At 44.6% G+C, this 24,504-nt stretch overlaps 1 protein-coding gene across 1 annotated transcript in view; it reads left to right on the top strand.

The window, feature by feature from the left end:
- ANO3 (anoctamin 3) overlaps positions 1 to 24,504 on the top strand; it is a 620,027-nt gene that overhangs the window by 182,809 nt on the left and 412,714 nt on the right. Inside the window, exon 2 of the mRNA XM_073604550.1 lies at positions 8,566 to 8,754. Within this exon, the coding sequence (XP_073460651.1) occupies positions 8,566 to 8,754 (189 nt within the window). The remainder of the gene's footprint in view (positions 1 to 8,565; positions 8,755 to 24,504) is intronic.

The following is a 24,504-nucleotide window of genomic DNA, read 5'->3' as shown; positions in this document are numbered from 1 at the left end:
CCCATCTGCTGTGTTCTTCTCAGTGAGGTCATCTACTCTGTGTGCCCCATTATATCATCCACCCTCGTGCATGCTGTTCATCTACTCTTCTTTTATATAAAAGGAGAAAATATGTTGGTTGCTATTGACATGTTCTTTTGAAAAAGCTAGATTCCTGGCAGTTGCAAAAGAAAAGTATTATTAAGCCCTGAGCATTTTTTAGCTTAACCACTTGTCGACCAACTGGCGTCATTATACTGCGGCAGGTCGGAACGATCCCGCGAGCCCGCCTAGCTATACGTCGGCTCCTTTAAGCGGGATAGCAGGCGCGCGCGTGCCTGCTGCACTCAGGGGGGTGCCAATGCTCATGGCCGACAGTCACGATGACCGCCGGCCACGAGCGGTCGCGGGCACGAGAGGCAAATCAGGGACGAGTGTGTGTAAACACAGAAATCCCTGTTCTGTTCTTCAAGGAGTGACAGATCGTGAGTTTCTAATAGATAGGAACCACGATCTGTCATTTCCTCTAGGTCAGTCCCCTCCCCCTACAGTTAGAACACACACAGGGAACACAGTTAACCCCTTGATCGCCCCCTAGTGTTAACCCCTTCCCTGCCAGTGACATTTTTACAGTAATCAGTGCATTTTTATAGCACTGATCGCTGTATAAATGGCAATGGTCCCAAAAATGTGTCAAAAGTGTCCGATGTGTCCGCCATAATGCCGCAGTCCCGATAAAAATTGCAGATCGCCGCCATTACTAGTAAAAAAAAATAAAATAAAAAAATAACAATTTGGAAAAAAAACATTTTTTTTTTTACTTTCTGCTATAAAACATTCCCAATAAAATTAAAAAAAAAATCTAATTTCTTCATCAATTTAGACCAATATGTATTCTGCTACATATTTCTTGGTAAAAAAAAAAATTCACAATAAGCGTATATTGATTGGTTTGCGCAAAAGTTATAGTGGCTACAAACTATGCTATATTTTTATTTTATTATTTTTTACTACTAATGGCAGCGATCAGCGACTTATAGCAGGACTGCAATATTGCGGTGGACAAATTGGACACCTAGCTGACACTTTTGACACTTTTTGGGGACCAGTGACACTAATACAGTGATCAGTGCTAAAAAATATGCACTGTTATTTTTTCGCAGTGCTTCTAGGAAAGGAGGTAGGGGTGGGTGGTATGTGGACGGTGTCAGTAGTTTTTTTTTTATAATAAAGAAGGGGACACTCTGAGGAGTACAGACGAAAGGGCTGCGCACCCCAAAAGATGCATATGAAAAATGGAAGACCCCTAGCGGGGCTTTAATGCAGCCAATATTGTAATATAATACAATTCAAAGTAGGGTAGATAATCAAGGTGTTTTATTGATACAAAAGTTAACTAAACATTCTGACATTTAAAAAGTCAGGACATGAACTGGAGTACAAAATTGGTAAAAAGCACTACCCATGACAGGGAACAGTGTACAGTACAATCAACCATGGGCAACAAAGATATAGTAGCATAAAATCTAGGTTGGAAAAACTGACGCGTTTCGACCCCAGTGAGTCATCTTCAGAGGATAGATGTGTGACAACTGTAGGGATGTAAATATGCATCAAAAAATCTCTTTCAAAACGAAACAGAACAAAACAAAACATTATATTTATATATGCATAAACAGATCCATATGTTACAACATTACAGTTTTTTTTTATTTTCAATAATTGATTTTTTTTTTTACAATTAAATATGTTTTACATTTTTTTTTCACAATGCTTTTTGGGGGGAGGGGGTTGGGGCAGTGGACAGCGTTGGTAGGGCAGGGGAGAGTGGTATCAGTAGTTTTTTTATTTTATTTTTTTACCCTTTTTCATTTTTTTAGAATTTTTTTACAATTTTTTTTTTATATTTTTTGGGGGGCTTTGGTGAGATGTCAGAGATCTAAACAGACCCCTGAAATCTCCCCTTTGAGACAGACAAAGGGACTGAGGACACACATTCCCCAGTCCCTTTCTCGGTACTAAAGATGAATGAACAGGAGACAGACACTCCTGTCCATTCATATACTGGGCAGAGTAAACAGTTTACTCTGCTCATTTATTACAGGACACAGGAGCGATCTCGCTCGCTGTGTCCATTAACTAGTTCCCCCCGCAGCCGGCGGGAGAGAAGAGGAAGGGAGCTGGATGCAGGGGACGAGGGGGGCCAGAGGAGAACAAGGGGGGTGCAGAGAAGGACATGGAGGGGGCCGGAGGAGAACGGGGCGGAGAAGGACATGGAGGGGGCCGGAGGAGAACGGGGGTGGAGAAGGACATGGAGGGGGCCAGAGGAGAATGGGGGCGGAGAAGGACATGGAGGGGGCCGGAGGAGAATAGGGCGGAGAAGGACATGGAGGGGGCCGGAGGAGAAGTGGCTGTCAGCTAAAAATCTATACAAAATAGATCAGGGATCACAGCTGTTCCCCGCCGCACCGATCATTCCAGGGAGATTGGGAGGCGCTTGCGGGTGTGCGTGAGTTGCCGCAGAAATGCGTGAGTCTCCCGCACCTTCCAGAAAACTTGAGATGCCTGGAGTGATTACTAACTGTGGGGGGCATGCTTTGACTGGGGGAATGTAAAGATCCATGTTCCTGCTTAGCAGGAACACAGGATCAGCACATTCCCCTCTCACAGAACAGTGGTCTGCCTTGTTTACATAGGCACACTGCCGTCCTGCCTTTGTCCCAAATGATCGGTGGGTCCCAGCAGACATCGTGATTGGCTCCTGCTGTGCCAAGGGCCCGATTATGAGCATTATGGGCCTGGTGCTTAGGATTTTGGTGGGCCTTAAGGGCTGTGAGTCGGTGTGCATCCTGAGGTGAAAGTGAAAGGGTACAGCGGTGCAGGCCCAATGCTCAGGCCCCTTTCATACTGAGGTGCTTCTGAACTGCCAGTAAAACACTGAGTGCTTTTGAAGAGCTTTTCAGGCGCTTCAGGGGTGTAAGAGTCCTACATCGGCATTAGGACTGCTCATGGTGCCCATTATTAGTCCCGCCACCCAGCCCAGGTGGTACTTGCGTTATGCAGGACCAGTCAGGCCAGGGGAGATCTCTGCCTGTCAGTCCATTGCTTTCCATGCATGGCCAGTTCTTTTGGGGCTGCTGGGCCCAGGGCTTTTCTTTTCAGAGAATAGGTGCAGGAACCCTCCCACCCTCCTTCCTGCGGGGGGGTATGGCACGTTATAGGGTGGGTGTGGCCAAACTGTACAGTGGGAGGGTCCTAAAGGGACATTGTTCAATAAAACTAGGAATGCATAACACAGGGTTCAGGAGAGCATAATACACAGAGCTCTGGGTTCAGGAGAGTGCAATACACAGAGCTCTGGGTTCAGGAGAGCATAATACGCAGAGTGCTGGGTTCAGGAGAGCGTAATACACAGAGTGCTGGGTTCAGGAGAGCGTAATACACAGAGTGCTGATTTCAGGACAGCGTAATACACATAGTGCTGGGTTCAGGAGAGCATAATGCACAGTGCGCTGGGTTCAGGAGAGCATAATGCACATGTGGCATTGGTGAGGCTGTGTTGATGAGCACTGGTGAGGCTTTGTTGATGAGCACTGGTGAGGCTGCACTGATGGGCACTGGTGAGGCTGCACTGATGGGCATTGGAATGCCCATCAATGTAGCCTCACCAGTGTCCATCAATATAGCCTCATCAGTGCCCAGCCATCAGTGCCCATCAATGCAGACTCATCAGTGCCCAGCCATCAGTACCCATCAATGCAGCCTTATCGGTACCCTTCAATGCAGCCTCATCGGTGCCCAGCCATCAGCATCACCTTGTGGTGCTAAATAGTTTGTATGGACTTTGTTAATGATAACAAGAAAAGCAATAACATAGATCCCCTCCAGATACAAAATACCCCCTCAGAAACAATAGATACTCCCAGCAACAATAGACCCCCCCCAGCCAAAATAGAACCCCTGCAACAAAATCCCCCCAACAACAACAGATCCCTGCCAGCAGCAATACAGTAGATCTTCCAGCAGTCAGCATCAATAGATTATCCAGTAGCCAGCAACAATAGACCCCTCCCTCAACAGATCCCCCAAAAGCAGCAACAGACTTCCCTAGCAACAATAGAGCCTTCACAACAATGGATCCCCTCAATGATCCCCCAGCAGCCAGCATCAGTAGACCCACCAGCACCCCATTCAGTCCTGTAGGTGCTGGAACTGCGTTCATGCCAGGCAGGAGACCACCACCTCCAACAGAAGCATACACAGCCTCTTACCAAATGTGATTGACCACCCTATTACAGGTGGTCAAAACATGCAGTAATGCTCCAGCGATGGCTCAACGGACGGTCCAGTCCATCAGCTGTTAGATCCAACCTTAAGCCCCTCCAGATCAGGATGGTCAAACAGCATGCAGAGGTAGTTTCCCAGTATATAACACACAGAACTGGATCCATAATATATGCATCTCAAGGGAAGAAACAGAGCCTCCTCATAATGCAATATGCTTATACATTTAAATTTATTAAAGAGTAAAAAGCCACCCACATAAATCCAAGTTGAAACAACATGAAGGTTTGATTAGGGAAGTTTCAAACCCAGAAAATGGCGTCCACTCCTCCCTGTTCTGGTAAAGCGTTGACATCACGTGCTAGGCTTCACCCTACATGTTTTGTCATAAAAAGTTATATTTGCAAGGATTGAGGGATAAAGAAGCAGCATGCTCAGTAATTGATTAAATCAGCTGCTGAAAGAGGGTTTATTATCATTTTAAGTGCTTTCTGAGTTACTAATCTGGTGCAGAACAGACGTTCTGACTTTAGTTGCTGCATGCTTGTTCCTGGTCAGTGGAAGCTGGCCCTGATCTACATACTGTATGTAACACTGTATAATGTTACTGTTATGCAGAACTGTTTTTAGCCACAAGATTTCAGTGTTTTGCACCTTAGTTATCACACAATGCTACTGGGGACTCTGGGACTTGTATGCTGTAAGCAGGATTCTTTTGTTCAGATTAGCTGAAGCTGAACTGGACCAAGAGGACTGTTAAAGAGGTGGGAGCATTTAAAAAGGGAAAAGCCCTGAAAAACGGGGGAGGATAGGAGAGAATGTGTTGGAGGCCGGATGTGAGAGAGAGAGAGCATAGGAAATCCACATGGGCCCAGGCCAGATCTGGAGGTTGCAGAGCCGCCAGAGAGAGAGCTTTTCATCATCAGGAGACAGGTTAGCGGAATATGAGGGCAGGTGGGCTGAGTCATTGCCATCTACACAGCCCTGCAGGTTGACTGACAAAGGGGGGCCCCCTCCAAATAGAAGGTCATCGTTTCACCTTGCTTTGCTGTGAGACCGGATGAGAGGGTTCTTAACTTGTGCTGCCATTGCACTCAAGCCTGTTGTTTGCATTCAATTGTTAGAGTCTAAAACAGTCTACAGTACAGACCTATATGTTTAGGAACAGACGGTATAACCTATCCAGTGCAGCAGTCCAACCTCTTTACTGCCTTTATCAACACTGCCTGCAGGATACCAGGTTTCACCTCTTTGCTTCCCTGCTAGGCACGAATTCTACAGACACACCACTTCAGATTTGAGCTATCCAAGGAAGAAATTGGTATGTCAAGTACTGGTTTCCATTTAAAGTGGCATGCTTCAGTCAAAATCTTTTTAACTCCCCTTTACCTTCTAAAGCAATCTCTTTTACCATCTGACATCTGTAAAGTGACTCTTCACCCTACCAGTGTTTATTAAAGTGGAACTCTATTAGCTATATTACCATCCCTTGGACAACTCAGTTTTCCTATAAAAAACTACAACTCTATTGCACACCAACAGAAGGGCCCCAAGTAGCCGGCAGAAGAGTTGTTCATGTACTTGGGATATTCTGCTGAAAATTGACTTGCCTAAATTCCTTAGAGTTAAACCCTGACTCTTTTCACTGAGAGCCCACAAGTGATCTAGCCCTGTGTTTGTTCTTTTCTTCTCATCTCATTCGCTTACTTGGGAATAATTTCTTGATTTGGAAGCTCATGTTTAAATCTTCAGATTTGCAGGACGAATGTGGTGCTGTATTGTGTTATATTGCCTTTTCTTGTTGATGGTTTGCCATTTGGAAGGCCAATTGTTTTCTTTTGCCTGTTTTGCCATGTTCCTGACATTAATACAAGTTAAATATTCATCTAACCAGTGTATACGTGATTATTCTTTGTGTGATAGCCACGGAGTCACCTGGCCAAGGCATTTCGGTGGTGTTAGCAGGGGCAACACTCCACTCAGGGCTCAGTAGTGAACAAGGTACCCAGAAAACTCAGCGGCCCCTGAGGTGGTAGCTCTACATGTATTTAGGAGTATAAGCCCTCTTTAACATTGACTGCGGCTTTGAAATTGTGCGACTTCACCTGAAAATGCACAATTTCAAAGCTGCATGCCAGTGCGACTTCGGTTGCGACTAGGAAGACATCTGTGCAGCTTCATGCATAGATGTCTATGAAAGTCGCACCCAAAATTGCCAAAAGTAGTGCAGGCACTACTTTTCAAATCGATGCGGCACCGCAAAGTCAGCATCTCACCGATTTGAACAGTGCGATTGCCGGCAAAATAGGGTGCGACTTGTCATGCGATTTGACCGGTCAAATCACATGAAAAGTCATTCCAATGTGAATGAGGGCTAAGACCTCTTTTAAATGGGCCTAGCCCTAGCTGATCCACTGCAGAAGCTGGCCCAGGGTTGTCAGCAGCTGGCCTGTGGTTAGAAGGTGATTAGAAAGGGATAAGCTCCCTCCTGCACACTAAAGAGATGTGGCTTTTGGGAGATTGGTCACACAAAAAGTAGGAAGCCTGCAGAGCAAGAGATAAGGTAAGTAAAAGTATTTTTTGCACTAGACATTTAACCCTTGCAGCACTCTTGCAGATGTAGCAGTTAGAGGAATGAGACAGACCATTTGACACTGACAGGCTTGCTTACAATGATCAGCTTTTATATATTTATTTCAAACCTTTATCCCAAACGGAAAAATAAAACAGCTTGCTGTAACTGATTATAAAGTTTGAGCTGGAGTTTGGCTTCAATTTGTGACTGTATCCAAATCTGCTAAATACATTAAACCCCCCACCCCAAAATTGACAATGCTGCTGTCTGCTGTGCCTCCTGTTCTCATTCCTCCAGAGCTGTGTCTCACTAATACAGGAGCTGTGTTACTGACCAGATCATCAGGTGATAAAAAAAAGAGGGGTAAAAAGCTAAACAAAAGAAAGAACTAATGCAGCCATCACATCTAATGATTGGTAAGCTGCAATGTATGACATTTTTGGTTTTGGGCTTAACTCCTTCAGATCCGCGCTATAACCGAATGACGGCTACAGCACGGACCTACTTTACCGGGAGGGCGTCAATAGACGTCCTCCCGTGCTCGAGCGGCCTGCACGCCCCCTGCAGGGGGCACGTGGCATGCCCTGTGATCAGTGAGTCTATGAGACTCAGCTGATCACAGATCGGAGTAAGGGGTCAATCCCGACCCTTACCATGTGATCAGCTGTCAGCCAATGACAGCTGATCATGTGATGTAAATAGAGCCAGTAATCAGCTATTTTTTCTCCTTGCACTGATAGCATGAGGAGAAAAAAAAAAGCCGATCACCGGCGGTTGTCAGAGGGACATCGGTCCCGATCAAGGAGAGCTGCTGCCAGCTCATCTGTGCCCACCTGTGCCACCTGCCAGTGCCACCTACCAGTGCACAACAGTGCCACCTACTAGTTCTCACCAGCGCCACCCATCAGTGCCCACAGTGCCACCTATCAGTGTCACCAATCAGTGCCTCATCAACAGTGTTGCCCATCAGTGTCACCTACCAGTGCCCATCAGTGCCACCTATCAGTGCTCATCAGTGCCATCTATCAGTGGTACCTATCAGTAATACCTATCAGTGCCCATCAGTGCCACCCATCAGGGCCCCTCAGTGCCATCTTATCAGTGGCCATCAGTGCCACCTTATCTGTGCCCATCAGTACCGTCTTATCTGTGCCTATCAGTGTTGCCTTATCTGTGCCTATCAGTGCCCATCAGTGCAGCCTATCAGTGCCCACCAGTGCCGCCTCATCAGCGCATATCAATGAAGGAGAAAAATTACCTGTTTGCAAAATTTTATAACAAACTATGAAACATGTTTTTTTTTTTTTTAATTTTCCGTCTATTTTTGTTTGTTTAGCAAAAAATAAATTCCCCAGTTGTGATTAAATACCACCAAAAGAAAGCCCTATTTGTGTGAAAAAAATGCTAAAAATTTCATTTGGGTACAGCGTTGCATGACTGCGCAATTGTCATTTAAAGTGCGTCAGCGCTGAAAGCTGAAAATTGGTCTGGGCAGGAGGGGGGTTTAAGTGCCCAGTAAGCAAGTGGTAAATACCTCTTTAAATATTCCTGGAGTTTAGCTTTACATTGATATGTCCTATCATTGTCATTTACAGCAGGGGATATACTGTTCTCCCCTGCCTGCCGGATAGCTGTAGAAGCCGAGTGTTTATTATAAATTGATGTATGATATTTTTAGCTTCTATACATAGGCTTTTTATAATAACAGATGCTTTTTTTTTTATCAGGAATGTTTAAAAGTAAGAGTGGAACAGATAAGGAGCACCAGTTGAAGCCATCACAAAGAAGCATGCCATGCTTAGCCCAAAGTCAAACCCATCCTCAGCATTTGAACAAGCAGTCTTCTGTGCAGAGCCGGCTCCAGCCTCAGCCACTCAGTGAGGGATCCTCCGCCATCGATCTGGAGCAACAGAGAGGTGAGAGAGTCCTATTGATTTCCCTGGAATGAGTCAAGGTCAAGCATGTGTACAGCCTAAGGCCAATGCAGAGAATTACTACAGCAATGTGCGCTCATTCTAGAATATCTGCACAGAGCACTATTCGTAGATACAGAGATATTTCACTTACATACAGTGCCTTGAAAAAGTATTCATACCCCTTGAAATGTTCCAAATTTTTTCATGTCACAATCAAAAACGTAAATGTATTTTATTGGGATTTTATGTGATAGACCAACACAAAGTGGCACATAATTGTAAGGTGGAAGGAAAATTATAAATGATTTTCAAAAATTTTTACAAATAAATCTGTGAAAAGTGTGGCGTGCATTTGTATTCAGTCAGTACTTCGTAGAACCACCTTTCACTGCAATTACAGCTGCAAGTCTTTTTGGGGATGTCTCTACCAGCTTTGCACATCTAGAGAGTGAAATGTTTGCCCATTCTACTTTGTAAAATAGCTCAAGTTCTGTCAGATTGGATGGAGAGCGTCTGTGAACAGCAATTTTCAAGTCTTGCCACAGATTCTCAATTGGATTTACAGTATCTCACAAAAGTGAATACACCCCTCACATTGTTGTAAATATTTTATAATATCTTTTCCTGTCGCATCATGGCAGCATACACTTTGGGGTTGTGACTCCACCCCCACAACCTGATAAGACCATATAGCTATAAATTGTAGAGAGGGCCCCCGCCCCAGTATTCTCTTATTTTTTCTCACCTGTCAGGACCGAACGGATTAAGAAGCACCCCCTTACCGCTTCGCCCCAGCCAGGTTCTACCCTCTCCTGGGTGGAAGTCCTTACCTGTACAGCCTCTAAATGAGCTAGATGGAAGGAACCCCGCTCTGGTGATCTCAGGGGTATGTTGCGGCTCCAGTATAAGCCTTAAACAGGCTTAGTTGTTGTGCAGCGGAAACATTTCTCTTCACTGTGTTTGTTTTTCCTGGGCATTGTAGTCCCTCTATGCCTCCCCACAGCACGCCGAGCGTCTCGGAGTTTCCGCGCATGCACAGTACACAGCCACAGGGCGTCCTTTCGTTTTTGCTAGGTTCCAAGATGGCGCCGAGCATGGTGCGGCGCTACTGCACATGCGCGAGCGGGACGTGACCTCGGCGGTTATGGCGGCAACTTTAAAAAGCTCCAGCTTGTCATTCTGTGCTCCTCCTGTTTCCTGAAGGTATTCTGACTGCATTTCAGATCTGTTTGCACTCTTGACGTTCCCCCCCTCTGGGTAAGTGATTTCCTATCTCCATGCACTTTTTTCTTGTCTGTTTTGCATGCTCTTACCTTCCTGTATCTCTCTCAGGTGCATCACCTTTCCTTTCCTATGGAGACCGCTGCCCCAGCAGATCACCATCAGCCTAATAGGTAAGGGGGTGGGGGGATTCCCATTGGTAAGTAGTGAAGATCGAAAAAGAGAGCAGGATCATACTAACGCTGCCTAATTGGTCAGCCCTATCAGGTCCTCAAGATCGTCCAAATCAAGGCGAAGAGAGACCTCACACAGGAGAAACCACTCCAGCCATAGGCAAAGCCGCTCATGTGGAAGAAGTCACTCAGGCCACAGGGAAAGCCATAGAAGGAGCCGATCCTACCCAAGGCATAGCCGTTCCTACCACAGAAGATCCCCTGCACGTAGACACCAGTCTTCCGTGCACCCTTCCCGCCTGGCTGGGAACTCTTGCTGGGTATGTGGGGCCACAGCCCTCCCAGACAAACTGGCTTGTCGCAGATGCATTGATGAGGCCACCAGGGAGAAAGAGCTGGATACTATAGAACCTGCCGGAGTCCCTACTCCGCATATCGCAACTTCTGATGCTGAGTTTGCAGCCCAGAGTGCCTCACCATCCCATCCCAGTACATCAAGGGAACAAGAATTCCCGTCGGACGATGAAGAGCTGGAAGCATCAGCTGGATTTGATTTTTCGCTTATAGAAAATTTCGTTAAATCGGTCAAGGAAGCGATATACTGGAAGGAACCTAAGGAGGTACAGCAGAAACAGAGGAAGTATTTCCCAAATCTCAAAAGAGTTCTGGAGGCTTTCCCGTTCATCGATGAGTTAGATGAGCTGATTAAAGAGGAATGGCAGAATCCCGAAAAAAAGATTAGTCTATCCAACAGACTTACCAAATTGTACCCGCTTAAGGAACCCAAGGTATCCCCTTTGGTTTCCCCTCCAGTAGTAGACGCATCTTTGATACGTCTAGCCAGACACGCTCCCCATTGAAGATGCAGTGACGTTCAGGGACGTGCTTGACAGAAAGGTTGATACAGATCTTAAAAGGGCTTACCTATTTGCAGGAGGCGACTGCAGACCAGCAGTGACACTGGCTGTGGTCAGGAAAGCTATTTCCAGTTGGTCTTCTGGTACTGCAAAACTCGTTGCTGAGGGCGCAGATCAAGAACAGATCATTAAGACCCTACAAGAGCTTAGCCTTGCAGGGGATTTGTGGCGGAAGCTTCCGTGGACACTATTAGATCCGCATCAAGGTCCATGCTAGCCGCTGTAATGGCCAGAAGGGCGTTATGGCTTAAACCCTGGTCTGCTGACCCTGCCTCAAAATCCAATTGGTGCCGAATTCCATACGACGGGGAAAACCTCTTCGGGACAAAGCTGGATACTGCAATTTCTAAAGTGACCGGCGGGAAGTCAGGTCTCATCCCATCAGACAGAAGACCGAAACAACAGAGGCCGCCTCCCTTTAAACGCAATCTCCCGGAGAGATACAGGGATGCAAAATCCTATAGACCCGGGAAAGAATACAGAAGAAGTTGGAAGAACCCTCAGACGTCCTTCCTCAAATTCCAGAAACCCAAAACCCCTGCCTCCAATGACCAGAAGTCCTTTTGAAGGTACGCCCGCCCAACCAGCGGTAGTGGGTGCCAGATTCACAAAGTTCAAACTGGTTAGGGCGGGAATGATAATAGACCCATGGACAGTGTCCACCATTCATTTCGGGCACAGGTGATCATTCAAAGGTCGTCCCCCAAGGGATCAATTTTGCTCAACCAGACTTCCTCCTTCCCAAGAAAAAAGGCTGTCCTTAGTCCAGTACATTCAAGATCTGCTCCAAAAGCAAGCAATAGTGGAGGTCCCGCTATCAAAAAGAGGCAAAGGTTTCTACTCCCCACTTTTCTTAGTAAAAAAGAAGTCAGGGGACTTTCGTCCAGTCTTGGACCTAAAGAACCTCAACCGGTCAATCCGGATAGAAACGTTCAAGATGGAAAGCCTACAATCAATCCTCCAAGCAATAAACCGGGGAGATTGGATGCTTTCAATCGACCTCCAGGACGCATATCTACATATCCCTATCCACACCAAATTCCAAAAATTCTGTCGTTTCACCCTAAACCATCGGCACTTCCAATTCCGAAGTCTCCCGTTCGGGATCTCTACCGCACCCAGGACATTTACGAAGGTCCTATTGCCTGTAATAGCCCACTTGAGAGAAAAGGGACTAAGGGTCCACCATTATCTGGACGACATCCTGCTTCTCTCAGACGGCCAGGGGTCTCTCATCCAACATCGGGAAATTCTGGTCTCCACGTTGCAGTCCCTATGGTGGCTGATAAATTGGAATAAAAGCAACATCCATCCCACACAGAGAATGGTCTTTCTGGGGGCCGAGCTGGACACCAGGGAGAACACAGTGGAGCTTCCACTGGAGAAAATCCCTCTCCTAATACAGAGGGTGAAGAGATCAATCTCAGCTACAATGTTACCGGCCAGAGCATGCCTCAGTATCCTGGGCTCCTTAGCGTCCACCATTCCAATGGTCCAATGGGCACAATGGAACTTGAGGCCCTCCAAATCTCCTTTCTGCACCAGTGGAATGGTACGTCAATGTCCCAGCCGATCTCCATCTCTCAGGTGGTAAAACAATTGTTGCATTGGTGGACATGACCTCACAACTTGAAAAGATGCAAGCACATAATCACACCTCATCAAGAGATAGTGACCTCAGATGCCAGTCTGCAGGGATGGGGGGCACACTATCCGAGGCTTAGGGCTGCTGACCATTCAGGACACAGGACTCAGTGTCGAACATTTTGGAGATGAAAGCAGCATTTCAGGCTCTCCTGGCCTTCAGTCCTCACTTGAGGGGGAAGCATGTCCTTCTGAGGATGGACAACAAAGTGGCAGTCGCCTATATCAACAGGCAGGGGGGCACCAGAAGCAGGTCCATGATGCAGGAGGTCTGTCCTGTTCTAGAATGGGCACAGCTGAACCTGTCGGACTTAAGGGCGGTTTATGTTCTGGGGGTCCAGAACATCTTGGCCGACTCGCTGAGCAAGAATTTTGCCTCCAACAACGAGTGGTCTCTGAGTTCCCAAGCTTATGCTCTCATATCCCGGACCTGGGGATCACCGGAGATAGACCTGGCAGCAACACCGGAAAACACAAAATGCCAAAGATTCCTGACAAGGATACCCTTTCCTTCAGCAGAGGGGATGAATTGCCTCCAACACCCCTGGGAATTTCGCCTGGGTTACATCTTTCCTCCGACTCCCCTCATAGCGAGATTCCTCCTGAGGCTCAAGAAATCAACGGCATTGGTAGTAGCAGTAATTCCTTTTTAGCCGAGGAGGCCATGGTTTACTACGGTCATGCAGCTGAACACGGCAGATCCCCTGCTCCTCCCATTATCGACGGACCTGCTCTCCCAGGGCCATCTTCTTCACCCGAATCCGGAGAAGCTACATTTGATGGCCTGGAGACTGAAAGGGCTAGGTACTTAGAGCAAGGCTGTTCCCAGAAGGTGGTGGACACCTTACTCCAGGCCAGAAGGCCTACCACCAACAAAACATACAGATGGGTCTGGGAGAAATTTGTCGCTTTCACTCAGCAGCAAGGTTGGGCTCATCCTCCCCTTCGGTATCACAGATCCTGGAATTTCTCCAATCAGGTCTGGAGAAAGGCCTTAGGTCAAGCACCCTGAAGGTTCAGGTGTCATCCCTATCCGCCTTGACAGGAGTTAAATGGGCACAAGATCCTCTTGTAATTCAGTTTCAAAGGGCCTGCCTAAAACTGAGGCCCCCCAGAAAACTTTCCTTCCTGGTCTGGGACCTCTCAGTTGTTCTGGAAACACTATCTAAAGAACCTTTTTTCCCACTTGAGAGCATTTCCCTCTGGGATCTAACACTAAAAGTTTTGTTCTTAATAGCAATAACATTGGCTAAAAGGGTATCAGAGATGCAAGCTCTAATGGCTAGTGAGCCATATCTGATTGTTTTTCCAGACAGATTAGTCCTGAGACCTTCGGATTGCTTCATCCCCAAGGTATTCTCATCCTTTCATTTCAGCCAGGAGATTAATCTCCCAGCACTTATCACGGATCAGGGCGATCCTCACCTATTAGATGTCAAAGATAACATCTTGGAATATCTCTCAGCAACCAAATCCATCAGAAAGACGGAAAGTCTCCTAATCATCCCACATGGATTCAGGAGAGGTCAAACAGCATCCTCACGCACTATTGTTTCATGGCTAGTAAAGACCATTAAGAAGACCTATTCATTAAGTAACCATCAAATACCTGAGGGCTTAAGGGCACACTCCACCAGGGCAGTAGCAACCTCCTTGTAGAGTCTCGGCGGAGACAATTTGCAGAGCGGCTACCTGGTCTTCTAGGAATACCTTTATGTCTCATTATAAAGTGGATTCCGCTCACCTATCCACAGTGGACTTCGGAAGATCCGTTATCCAGGCCAATTCTTCTATTCTTTGTTAATAAACTTAGTTTGCATTCCCACCCAGTTTTGCGAGTTATTCCCCAAAGTGTATGCTGCCATGATGCGACAGGAAAACGGAAAATTGTATACTCACCTTTCCGTAATTTGCCTTTCCTGTCGCATCTTCATGGCAGCATAAAATCTCCCACCCTTCTGAGGTGATATATACAAAGAATACTGGGGCGGGGGCCCTCTCTACAATTTATAGCTATATGGTCCTATCAGGTTGTGGGGGCGGTGTGACAACCCCAAAGTGTATGCTGCCAGGAAAGGAAAATTACAGAAAGGTGAGAATACAATTTTCGGTTTTCATGTGACAACACTGAAGAAATGACACTTTGCTACAATGTAAAGTAGTGAGTGTACAGCTTGTATAACAGTGTAAATTTGCTGTCCCCTCAAAATAACTCAACACACAGTCATTAATGTCTAAACCACTGGCAACAAAAGTGACTACACCCCTAAGCAAAAATGTCCAAATTGGGCCCAAAGTATCAATATTTTGTGTGGCCACCATTATTTTCCAGCACTGCCTTAACCCTCTTGGGCATGGAGTTCACCAGAGCTTCACAGGTTGCCACTGGAGTCCTCGTCCACTCCTCCTTGACGACATCACGGAGCTAATGGATGTTAGAGACCTTGCACTCCTCCACCTTCCATTTGAAGATGCCCCACAGATGCTCAATAGGGTTTAGGTCTGAAGACATGCTTGGCCAGTCCATCACCTTTATCCTCTGCTTTTTTAGCAAGGCAGTGGTGGTCTTGGAGGTGTGTTTGGGGTTGTTATCATGTTGGAATACTGCCCAGCGGCCCAGTCTCTGAAGGGAGGGGATCATGTTTTGCTTCAGTATGTCGCAGTACATGTTGGCATTCATGGTTCCCTCAATAAACTGTAGCACCCCAATGCTGGCAGCACTAATGCAGCCCCAGACCATGACACTCCCACCACCATGCTTGACTGTAGGGAAGACACACTTGTCTTTGTACTCCTCAGTCACCTAGTCACCGCCACACACGCTTGACACCATCTGAACCAAATACGTTTATCTTGGTCTCATCAGCCCACAGGACATGGTTCCAGTAATCATGTTCTGAAGCCTCGTACACACGATCGGACTTTCCGATGGGAAATGTTCAATGACAGGCTGTTGGCTGTATGCTTCATCGGACAATTGTTGTCGGGTTTTCTGCGGACGAATGTTGGCTAGCAGGTCTTAAAATTTTCCGTGAATAAATGTGTGTTGACGGATTTTCCGAGCCTGTGTACACAAGTCCGTGGGACAAAAGTCCAAATACAAACACGCATGTTCAGAAGCAAGGACGAGCCAGAAGTGGTCGGTCTTGTAAACTAGCGTTTGTAATGGAGAATTAACATTCGTGACGTGGCAAATTATGAGATCTCGAAATGCAGCGCACAATTCTCTTCTTCTTTAATGGGATAATAATGAAGCTGCTTTGCTGGTGATACTGATGGAGTTATCGCAAACTAATTTTCAAAGGCTTTTTTTTCTAGTGATATCAAGAATAATATTATTATGCTTTTTTTATTTTTTATTTGGGCAAGTCATTTTTTTAAATGTAACTGCCTACTCCCTAACTGTCATTTGAAGTAAAACACATAGCCAAATATTACTCTACACATTTTTATTGTGCATTAAAAAATAAAACAAATAAAATTAGACATGCTATCTGCCAATAGAACTTAACCAAAAAGTGCATTCTATGCATCCAAAAATATAGAAAATATACCAAATCAAATCATTATTCAACCAAAAAAATAATGTCAAAGCAATGACTCCAAGGCCAATAATAAAAAACACGTTATCTCCTCCGATTCCGCAGCATGGTTAGTTGATGAACGGCCGTTCAGACACTAACTGAAAAGTGCGAAATGAAAAGTGCAAATCAACACTCACCAAACTTCTACTAACATGAAATTAGCAGAAGGAGCCCAAAGGGTGGCGCTAAAGAGCTGAAAATCAACGTAGTACGTCACTACGTTTGTAATTGTTGACCAACAATTGTGTGGCCGTGTGTATGCAAGACAAGTTTGAGCAAACGCCCTTCGGACAAAATTCCACAGTTTTGTTGGCCAACAATCTGATCGTGTGTATGAGGCTTTAGTCTGCTTGTCTTCAGCAAACTGTTTGCGAGCTTTCTTGTGTATCATCTTTAGATAAGGCTTCCTTGTGGGATGACAGTCATGCAGACCAATTTGATGCAGTGTGCGGCGTATAATACAAATCAGTGTAGCGCAGTAAACATTATTACCATACAAAGTATTAAATTGTGAAAAAACAAGACCAATAAATAAATAAAAATACAAAGTTCTCTGTGAATTAATTTGTCTAAATTCCTCCGTGAACAGTCCTTCAATATATCCAGTAACTGATCCAAGAAAACAATGTGTCAACCTTTCACCAGATAAAGTGCCTGCTCACCTCCGTGTAAAGATAAAAAGGGCTAATATCTCCTCACAACCCGATCAAGCGGCTCCCTCATGGATAATGGATCATGACATCACGTCCTCTCCTAGCTCCGTGTGGATAAGAAGCAGGCCGGTGTCTTCTAATTAACAGAGCCAACAGCTCAAATCCTTCTCTCCCTTTTCTTACGCCGAATGATCCCGTGTTCAAAACTCTCATCGGATTATATGTATAAAGCAGAAAAGGCAAACATAGTGTGTTCCATATAAATACTTAATTGAAAAACTCTGCTACACAGTAAAGCCGCATACACACGAGCAGAATGTCTGACAGAAAAAGTCAGACGGAAGCTTTTTATCGTATATTCCGATCGTGTGTAGGCCTCATCGGACTTTATTTTTCGAAAAATTCTGACGGAGCTAGAGATAGAACATGTTCTAAATATTTCCGACAGAACCAATTCCTATCAGGAAAAATGCTCGCCTGTATGCTGTTCTGACGGACGAAAAATGACGCATGCTCTGAAGCAAGTACAAGACGGAAGCTATTGGCTACTGGCTGTTGAACTTCCTTTTTCTAGTCCCGTCATACATGTTTTACATCACCGCGTTCTGATCAGTCGGCCTTTGGTCGGACTTTGGTTTGACCATGTGTAGGAAAGACCGCTTGAATGGAATTCCGTCGGGAGTTCCGTCGGAGAAACCTTCGGAGTTTATTTCGACGGCAAAACAGGTCATGTGTACAGGGCATAACACTTACTAAAATAAAAGAAAATAGATCGTATGTAATAGTAACACAATTCGGCTCACCACCTCACCAGGTGAGACTATGATGCACGTCACTGAACTCTTTAGTGTGCGGCGTATGGTCTGAGCACTGATACGGTGACCCCCCACCCCTTCAACCTCTGCAGCAATGCTGGCAGCACTCATACGTCTATTTCCCAAGGACAACCTCTGGATATGACGCTGAGCACATGCACTCAACGTCTTTGATCGACCATGGGGAGGCCTATTCTGAGTGGAACCTGTCCTGTTAAACCGCTGTATGGTCCTGGCCACCGTGCTGCAGCTCAGTTTCAGGGTCTTGGCAATCTTCTTATAGCCTAGGCCATCTTTAAGTGGAACTTCAGTCATTTTTTCATCTTTCCATCTATTAAATCTTCTGCCCTTGTTGTTTTAACTTTGGATAGTAAAACATTTTTTTTTTTGCCAGTAAATACCTTATACAGACCCCTTTCTGTTTCTTTTCTGGAAAAATGCCTAGGTTTATATGACATCATGCACAGCGCGCTCTCTCAATCTCGTGAGTTTGCCAGAAAGGGAGAGGGGATGAGTCATAAGAGGGCCAATGAGAGCTGCAGAGCTGGAGGTGTGCCTCTGTGTGTCTGTGTAAATTCAGGAAGTGAACAAGCAGCAGCTTCAGCTGCCCACAGTTAAAATGGTTGCAACCAGACTTAGTGAAGGGAGATTTCTGCAGCATTTTTGGCAAGTACAGAATCACAGTATATATAAAATAATATGCAAAGTGGTTGGAGGGAAGCTTCAGAATGGTAAAGATGTTTTTATTACAAATTATGTGAGGAGACTGCAGTTCCTCTTTATGTAGAGCAATTTTTTTTTTTCAGATCTTTAGTTCTTTGCCATGAGGTGCCATGTTGAACTTCCAGTGACCAGTATGAGAGAGTGAGAGCGATAACACCAAATGTAACACACCTGCTCCCCATTCACACCTGAGACCTTGTAACACTAATGAGTCACATGACACCGGGGAGGGAAAATGGCTAATTGGGCCCAATTTGGACATTTTCACTTAGGGGTGTACTCACTTTTGTTGCCAGCGGTTTAGACATTAATGGCTGTGTGCTGAGTTATTTTGAGGGGACAGCAAATTTACACTGTTATACAAGCTGTACATTCACTACTTTACATTGTAGCAAAGTGTCATTTCTTTAGTGTTGTCACATTAAAATATAAGTGACAACAGGAAGCCAGGACCAGGAAGCACCATTCTGAGTGTAACAGACGCAAAGAGCACTGACAGCCGGGGCTGCAGAGGTGGTTGAGAGGTGTTAATTCGTCTTAGCACTGGTGATACAAGTATAATACACATACAGTGGGGATCGAAAGTTTGGGCACCCCAGGTAAAAATGTGTCCCCTTTGCAAAGCTGAGACCTGCCAGTGTCATGGATTGTTCTCAATCATCGTCTGGGAAGAACAGGTGATGTCAATCTCAAAGGTTTTAAATGGCCAGACTCATCTGACCTTGCCCCAACAATCAGCACCATGGGTTCTTCTAAGCAGTTGTCTAGAAAACTGAAACTGAAAATAGTTGACACTCACAAAGCTGGAGAAGGCTATAAGAAGATAGCAAAGCGTTTGCAGATGTCAATATCCTCTCTTCGGAATGTAATTAAGAAATGGCAGTCATCAGGAACAGTGGAAGTTAAAGCAAGATCTGGAAGACCAAGAAAAATATCAGACAGAACAGCTCGCAGGATTGTGAGAAAAGCAATTCAAAACCCACGTTTGACTGCACGATCCCTCCAGAAAGATCTGGCAGACACTGGAGTTGTGGTACACTATTCCACTATAAAGAGTTACTTGTACAAATACGGTCTTCATGGAAGAGTCATCAGAAGAAAACCTCTTCTACGTCCTCACCACAAAAATCAGCGTTTGAACTTTGCAAATGAACATATAGACAAGCCTGAGGCATTTTGGAAACAAGTTCTGTTGGCCGATTAGGTTAAAATAGAACTTTTTGGCCGGAATGAGCAAAGGTACGTTTGGAGAAGAAAGGGCACAGAATTTAATGAAAAGAACCTCTGTCTAACTGTTAAGCATGGGGGTGGATCAATCATGCTTTGGGGTTGTATTGCAGCCAGTGGAACAGGGAACATTTCACGAGTAGAAGGAAAAATGGATTCAATAAAATTTCAGCAAATTTTGGATGGTAACTTGATGCCATCTGTGAAAAAGCTGAAGTTAAAGAGAGGATGGCTTCTACAAATGGATCATGATCCTAAACACACCTCAAAATCCACAGGGGATTACATCAAGAGGCGTAAACTGAAGGTTGTGCCATGGCCTTCACAATCTCCTGACCTCAACATTATTGAAAATCTATGGATAGACCTTAAAAGAGCAGTGCGTGACAGACAGCCCAGAAATCTCAAAGAACTGGAAGACTTTTGTAAGGAAGAATGGGCAAAGATACCTCAGACAAGAATTGAAAGACTCTTGGCTGGCTACAAAAAGCGTTTACAAGCTGTGATACTTGCCAAAGGGGGCAGTACAAGATATTAACTCTGCAGGGTGCCCAAACTTTCGCAGATGCCATTTTTTTGTTTTCTGTAATTTTGAAAGTGTAAATGATGGAAATAAAATCTAACTTTTTTGACATATTATAAGAATGTCTAATCTGTAATTTGATGCCATTTGGAGATTTTTCCATCTTTCCTTGGCTTTGTTATGCACATTAATACACATTTTTACCTGGGGTGCCCAAACTTTCGATCCCCACTGTAGGCTTGTTTTAAGTTTTAAAATGTGAGTGCACATTAGATATGACCTTTTTGAATATAATAACATTTTTAAAAATGATAACGCACTATTGCCAAATCTGATTGCCTTGCATGTGGTCAATGTGATTGGAGTTCACGAGCAGCAGCAAGGAGGTTTAACCCTTTGATTGACCGATGTGACTGGAGTTTACGGGCAGCTTATAAGGAGAAGGAATACTATGAGAAGCATTTCAAAGGATTAATAATTTCTAAAGGCACATTTAAAAAGCTTATAAGGTGAGGGCACAACCAGTGGAGGGAGCACTAGGAGTTTGAGAAACACATATACGGGTTGATAATTGTGGAGAGATCGTTTATTCACTATGCATATAATGGATTGGCACGATTTTTTCACCATCAATTGATTTTCATAAGGACACTATATGGAAATATCTGCACATTGCACTTATTTATCATATTGGTTGATTTATATAAGAACACATTGTGAAAATTTGCATACTGTACTTTATTTATAATATCGTTTATTGAATGCACTATACATTCCTCAGGGGATACTTTGTATTTAGCGCTGCACTTATTCTGATTTTAGTTTGTTAATTCACATGTTTAGGAAGTGTGTTTAGTGCTGGCAGCTTCAATTAGATTAACATAGCAGCTCACAAGGTTTCACATATCTCAGTTTTCTGGCTGTGCAGGGAGCTCAGCCTGCCTGTCTTCTAATGATCAGATTTGAGCTAACACACCCACTTTTCACAGCCATTCATTGGGGAGATCATTGGGGAAACTGCTGTTTCTCCAACCCCACCTCTTTAAGCCCCTTATGCAGCTGAGAAAAGAGAATATATATATATATATATATATATATATATATATATATATATATATATATATATACAGACATACAGACATACATACACAAATGTTTTGCTTTTCTTTTATATTTTAAACTGGGTGGGTTGTTTTACAAGGTATTTGTTCACATATACTTCTTTTGCTTTTGAACCAACAGAGCACTGCAACTGGGATCAGTGGATTGCCAGAGGGACAGTAAAAACGGGTGGCTGGGCCATCAGTGGATTGCCAGAGGGACAGTAAAAACAGGTGGCTGGGCCACAGTTTTACCAACCCCCAGTCACCCACCTAAAACCCTGATCACACCTAACGAAACAAAGAGCGATGCCGCCGCAATGCTTTTTTCTGCATGATTTTGTGGTGCCGTTTTTAGAGTGGCACCATTCTTTTTGAATAGGCCTTCTTCATCTCCAAAAATGTGCCAAAGAAGGTCATGTACCAAATTTTGTCACTGAGCCAGATGCACTTGACACTGCATTTTTCTGGCAAAATTGCACACAGGTCGTGTTTTGTTGCGATTCTGGAATCGTGGGCAGAATCTTGCAATTCTGCTCGTGATTGCAGTACGCTCAGGTGTGAACGGGGCCTAGAGGTTAAATACGAGAAGAGGCTGTTCACATGCAGCCGCCATGATGGTTCAGGTCATGACTTAAATGTAACTTGCTGAGCTGACAGGCTGCACTGCCTGCCAAACCTGGTCATTAAAGTAATTGGGACATTAGCCCCATTATAAACTGCTACTCGACAGAAAAAAAACAGGCATTTTCAAGATCACCTCCTTCATGTCTGACAGCAGCTGCTTAGCCACGCTCTGCAAAGCAATCCACCATGGATTACTTTTCAAGCTTTAGCTAGTGTGAACCTAGCCTAACTGCATAATTTTGTGTTGAATACTTTGTCTGTTTACACAGCCCTGCTAATCAACAATTAAAAAATTAAAAGTCAGCAGCTACAAATACTGTAGCTGCTGACTTTTAATAAAAGGACACTTATCTGTCCAAGGATCCAGCATTGTCCTCACCTGAACAGATTCTTCACAGATCTTTGGGGACCCAAAACCAGGTACTCAGAAGGTGCTCCCTCCCAAGAAAAGTGCCAAAATAGAAGAGGAGGGAGGGAGGAGGGCATAAAGCGGAACGTCACCTTCAGGATGAAGTTTCACTTTAAGCAAAATGGTCATGTCACCCCCCCCCCCCCCCCCAGCCTGCTGACTGGACAATGAAGGAGCTGTGACATACTGATGACTAATCTAGGTCTGCAGATGGGATACTATGCAACTTTCCAGTTTCTAGGAACTGTAAGTCCCTGTCGAAACCTTACATGGGCTGGACACCTGGAAACCAGTGAAACTGTAGAGCCAACTGTATAAAGTTGGCCTGATATTTGGATGGTGTTGAATTTGGACCAAATTTCATATATTCAAATGTACAAAGCCGAATCTGAATTTGGGTGTTATTTTCAGCTGTTTGGTTTGCCAAAGGGCACAATTTTTTGGGGTAGTGGCTCAGGCTATTTCTCCCTAATATCTACTTCTGCTCTTGCCCAAGCACCCTTACCTTGACTGCCACCAGTGCTACAGTACTTCTTGCACAAATGCTGTTTTTAGAAATATTCCCTTTGCTGATGTCTGAGCAGTTCAAAACTGCCACCCCCTCCACACCCACACTCAATACCCCTGGGAATTTTAAAAAGATTAAGGTACCAGAATGTAAGAGATTCCAAGGCTAATGCCGCGTACACACGGTCGGACTTTTCAGCTACAAAAGTCCAACAGCCCATCCGACAGACTTTCGACAGACTTTCGACTGACTTTTGGCGGACTTTCAACAGACTTTCTAACAACCGGACTTGCCTACACACAATCACACCAAAGTCCGACGGATTCGTACGTGATGACGTACACCGGACTAAAATAAGGAAGTTGATAGCCAGTAGCCAATATCTGCCCTAGCGTGGGTTTTTGTCCATCGGACTAGCATACAGACGAGCGGATTTCTGGGTCCGGCGGAGTTACAACGTAAAGATTTGAAGCATGTTCCAAATCTAAAGTCCGTCAGATTTGCTACTGGAAAAGTCCGCTGAAGGTCCGGTGAAGCCCACACTTGAACGGATTGTCCGCCGGATTTGGTCCGTCGGCGTCTGTTGGACAAGTCCGGTCGAAAAGTCCGACCGTGTGTACGCGGCATAAGAGCTGTTGGTGGTATTTGTGATTTCCCCAGACTACGTCCCAATTTTTTGGAGTTTTTGGCCCCATTGTTTCATCAAGTAGGGCTGCCAGGAGTCACAATTTCACATCAATTGCTGCTCAGTATTACACACTGTTTGTAGCGTGGTTTGGATCAAAACTTATCATATTTTTTTAGAAGTTTGCTCCTCTCCAGTTTTGCCTTTAGGAAAATTTGTGTAATAAAAAATATAAGTGAAAAAGAGTCATTTGAGGCTACTGTATTTTTAGTTACACCTTTAATTAACATTTCAGTACAGTTCACTTTAAAGTATATTATCTTGTGTGCTTTGCTGGAACAGTGGGGTTTAAATGCACGGTTGGAAAATAAGCATATTGTTGAGATCTCTCAGAAGAGCTATGACACAGATATAAGCCGTGTCGATTGCTATGGACACGTCTGAGTATGAAATCTTCCCAGCTGGCATCAATGGTGAAGATGTTCTTTGCCTCTGCTCTTCACTAGTAGAGTATGTAACTGTCTGGCACCTACAAAGATGCAAGTGCCTTATGTAGTTCCATATCTATATATCCTAATGTGAAGTTGACTTCCACAAATTATAGATACATCTTCATCCAAAAATCAATGTGGGGTTATTATTTACTACCAGCAATTTTCCTTCACATGCTCCTTTAGGAAACAAAAGGTAAGTCATTGATGGGTAACATTTTTTTCACTTTAGATTAAAGAGAGATTCTATCTAAAACAACTCTGTAGCTAGTTGTAAAAACTGTTTTAAAAAGTCCTCCCAGTAAACAAAGCAATAAATATTTACCTGTTTTGGCACCCGCTTTGTTAGTTTTCTCTCTTTGGGGGAACTGACAGTCTTCTGCATCTGTCACACTAGTAATGGGGTGTAGGTCCCTTTTATTGGAGGCTCCCACCAGTATGCTGCTAGGAAGCATGGTATGCCCATTATTACGGTTTCTTAGGTAGTATTTAAGACCCTAGTGGGAAGGG

Source organism: Aquarana catesbeiana, linkage group LG11 (assembly GCF_042186555.1).
Source record: "Aquarana catesbeiana isolate 2022-GZ linkage group LG11, ASM4218655v1, whole genome shotgun sequence".
NCBI classification, from domain to species: Eukaryota; Metazoa; Chordata; class Amphibia; order Anura; family Ranidae; genus Aquarana; species Aquarana catesbeiana.
This window is presented reverse-complemented; position numbering and strand designations above follow the sequence as displayed.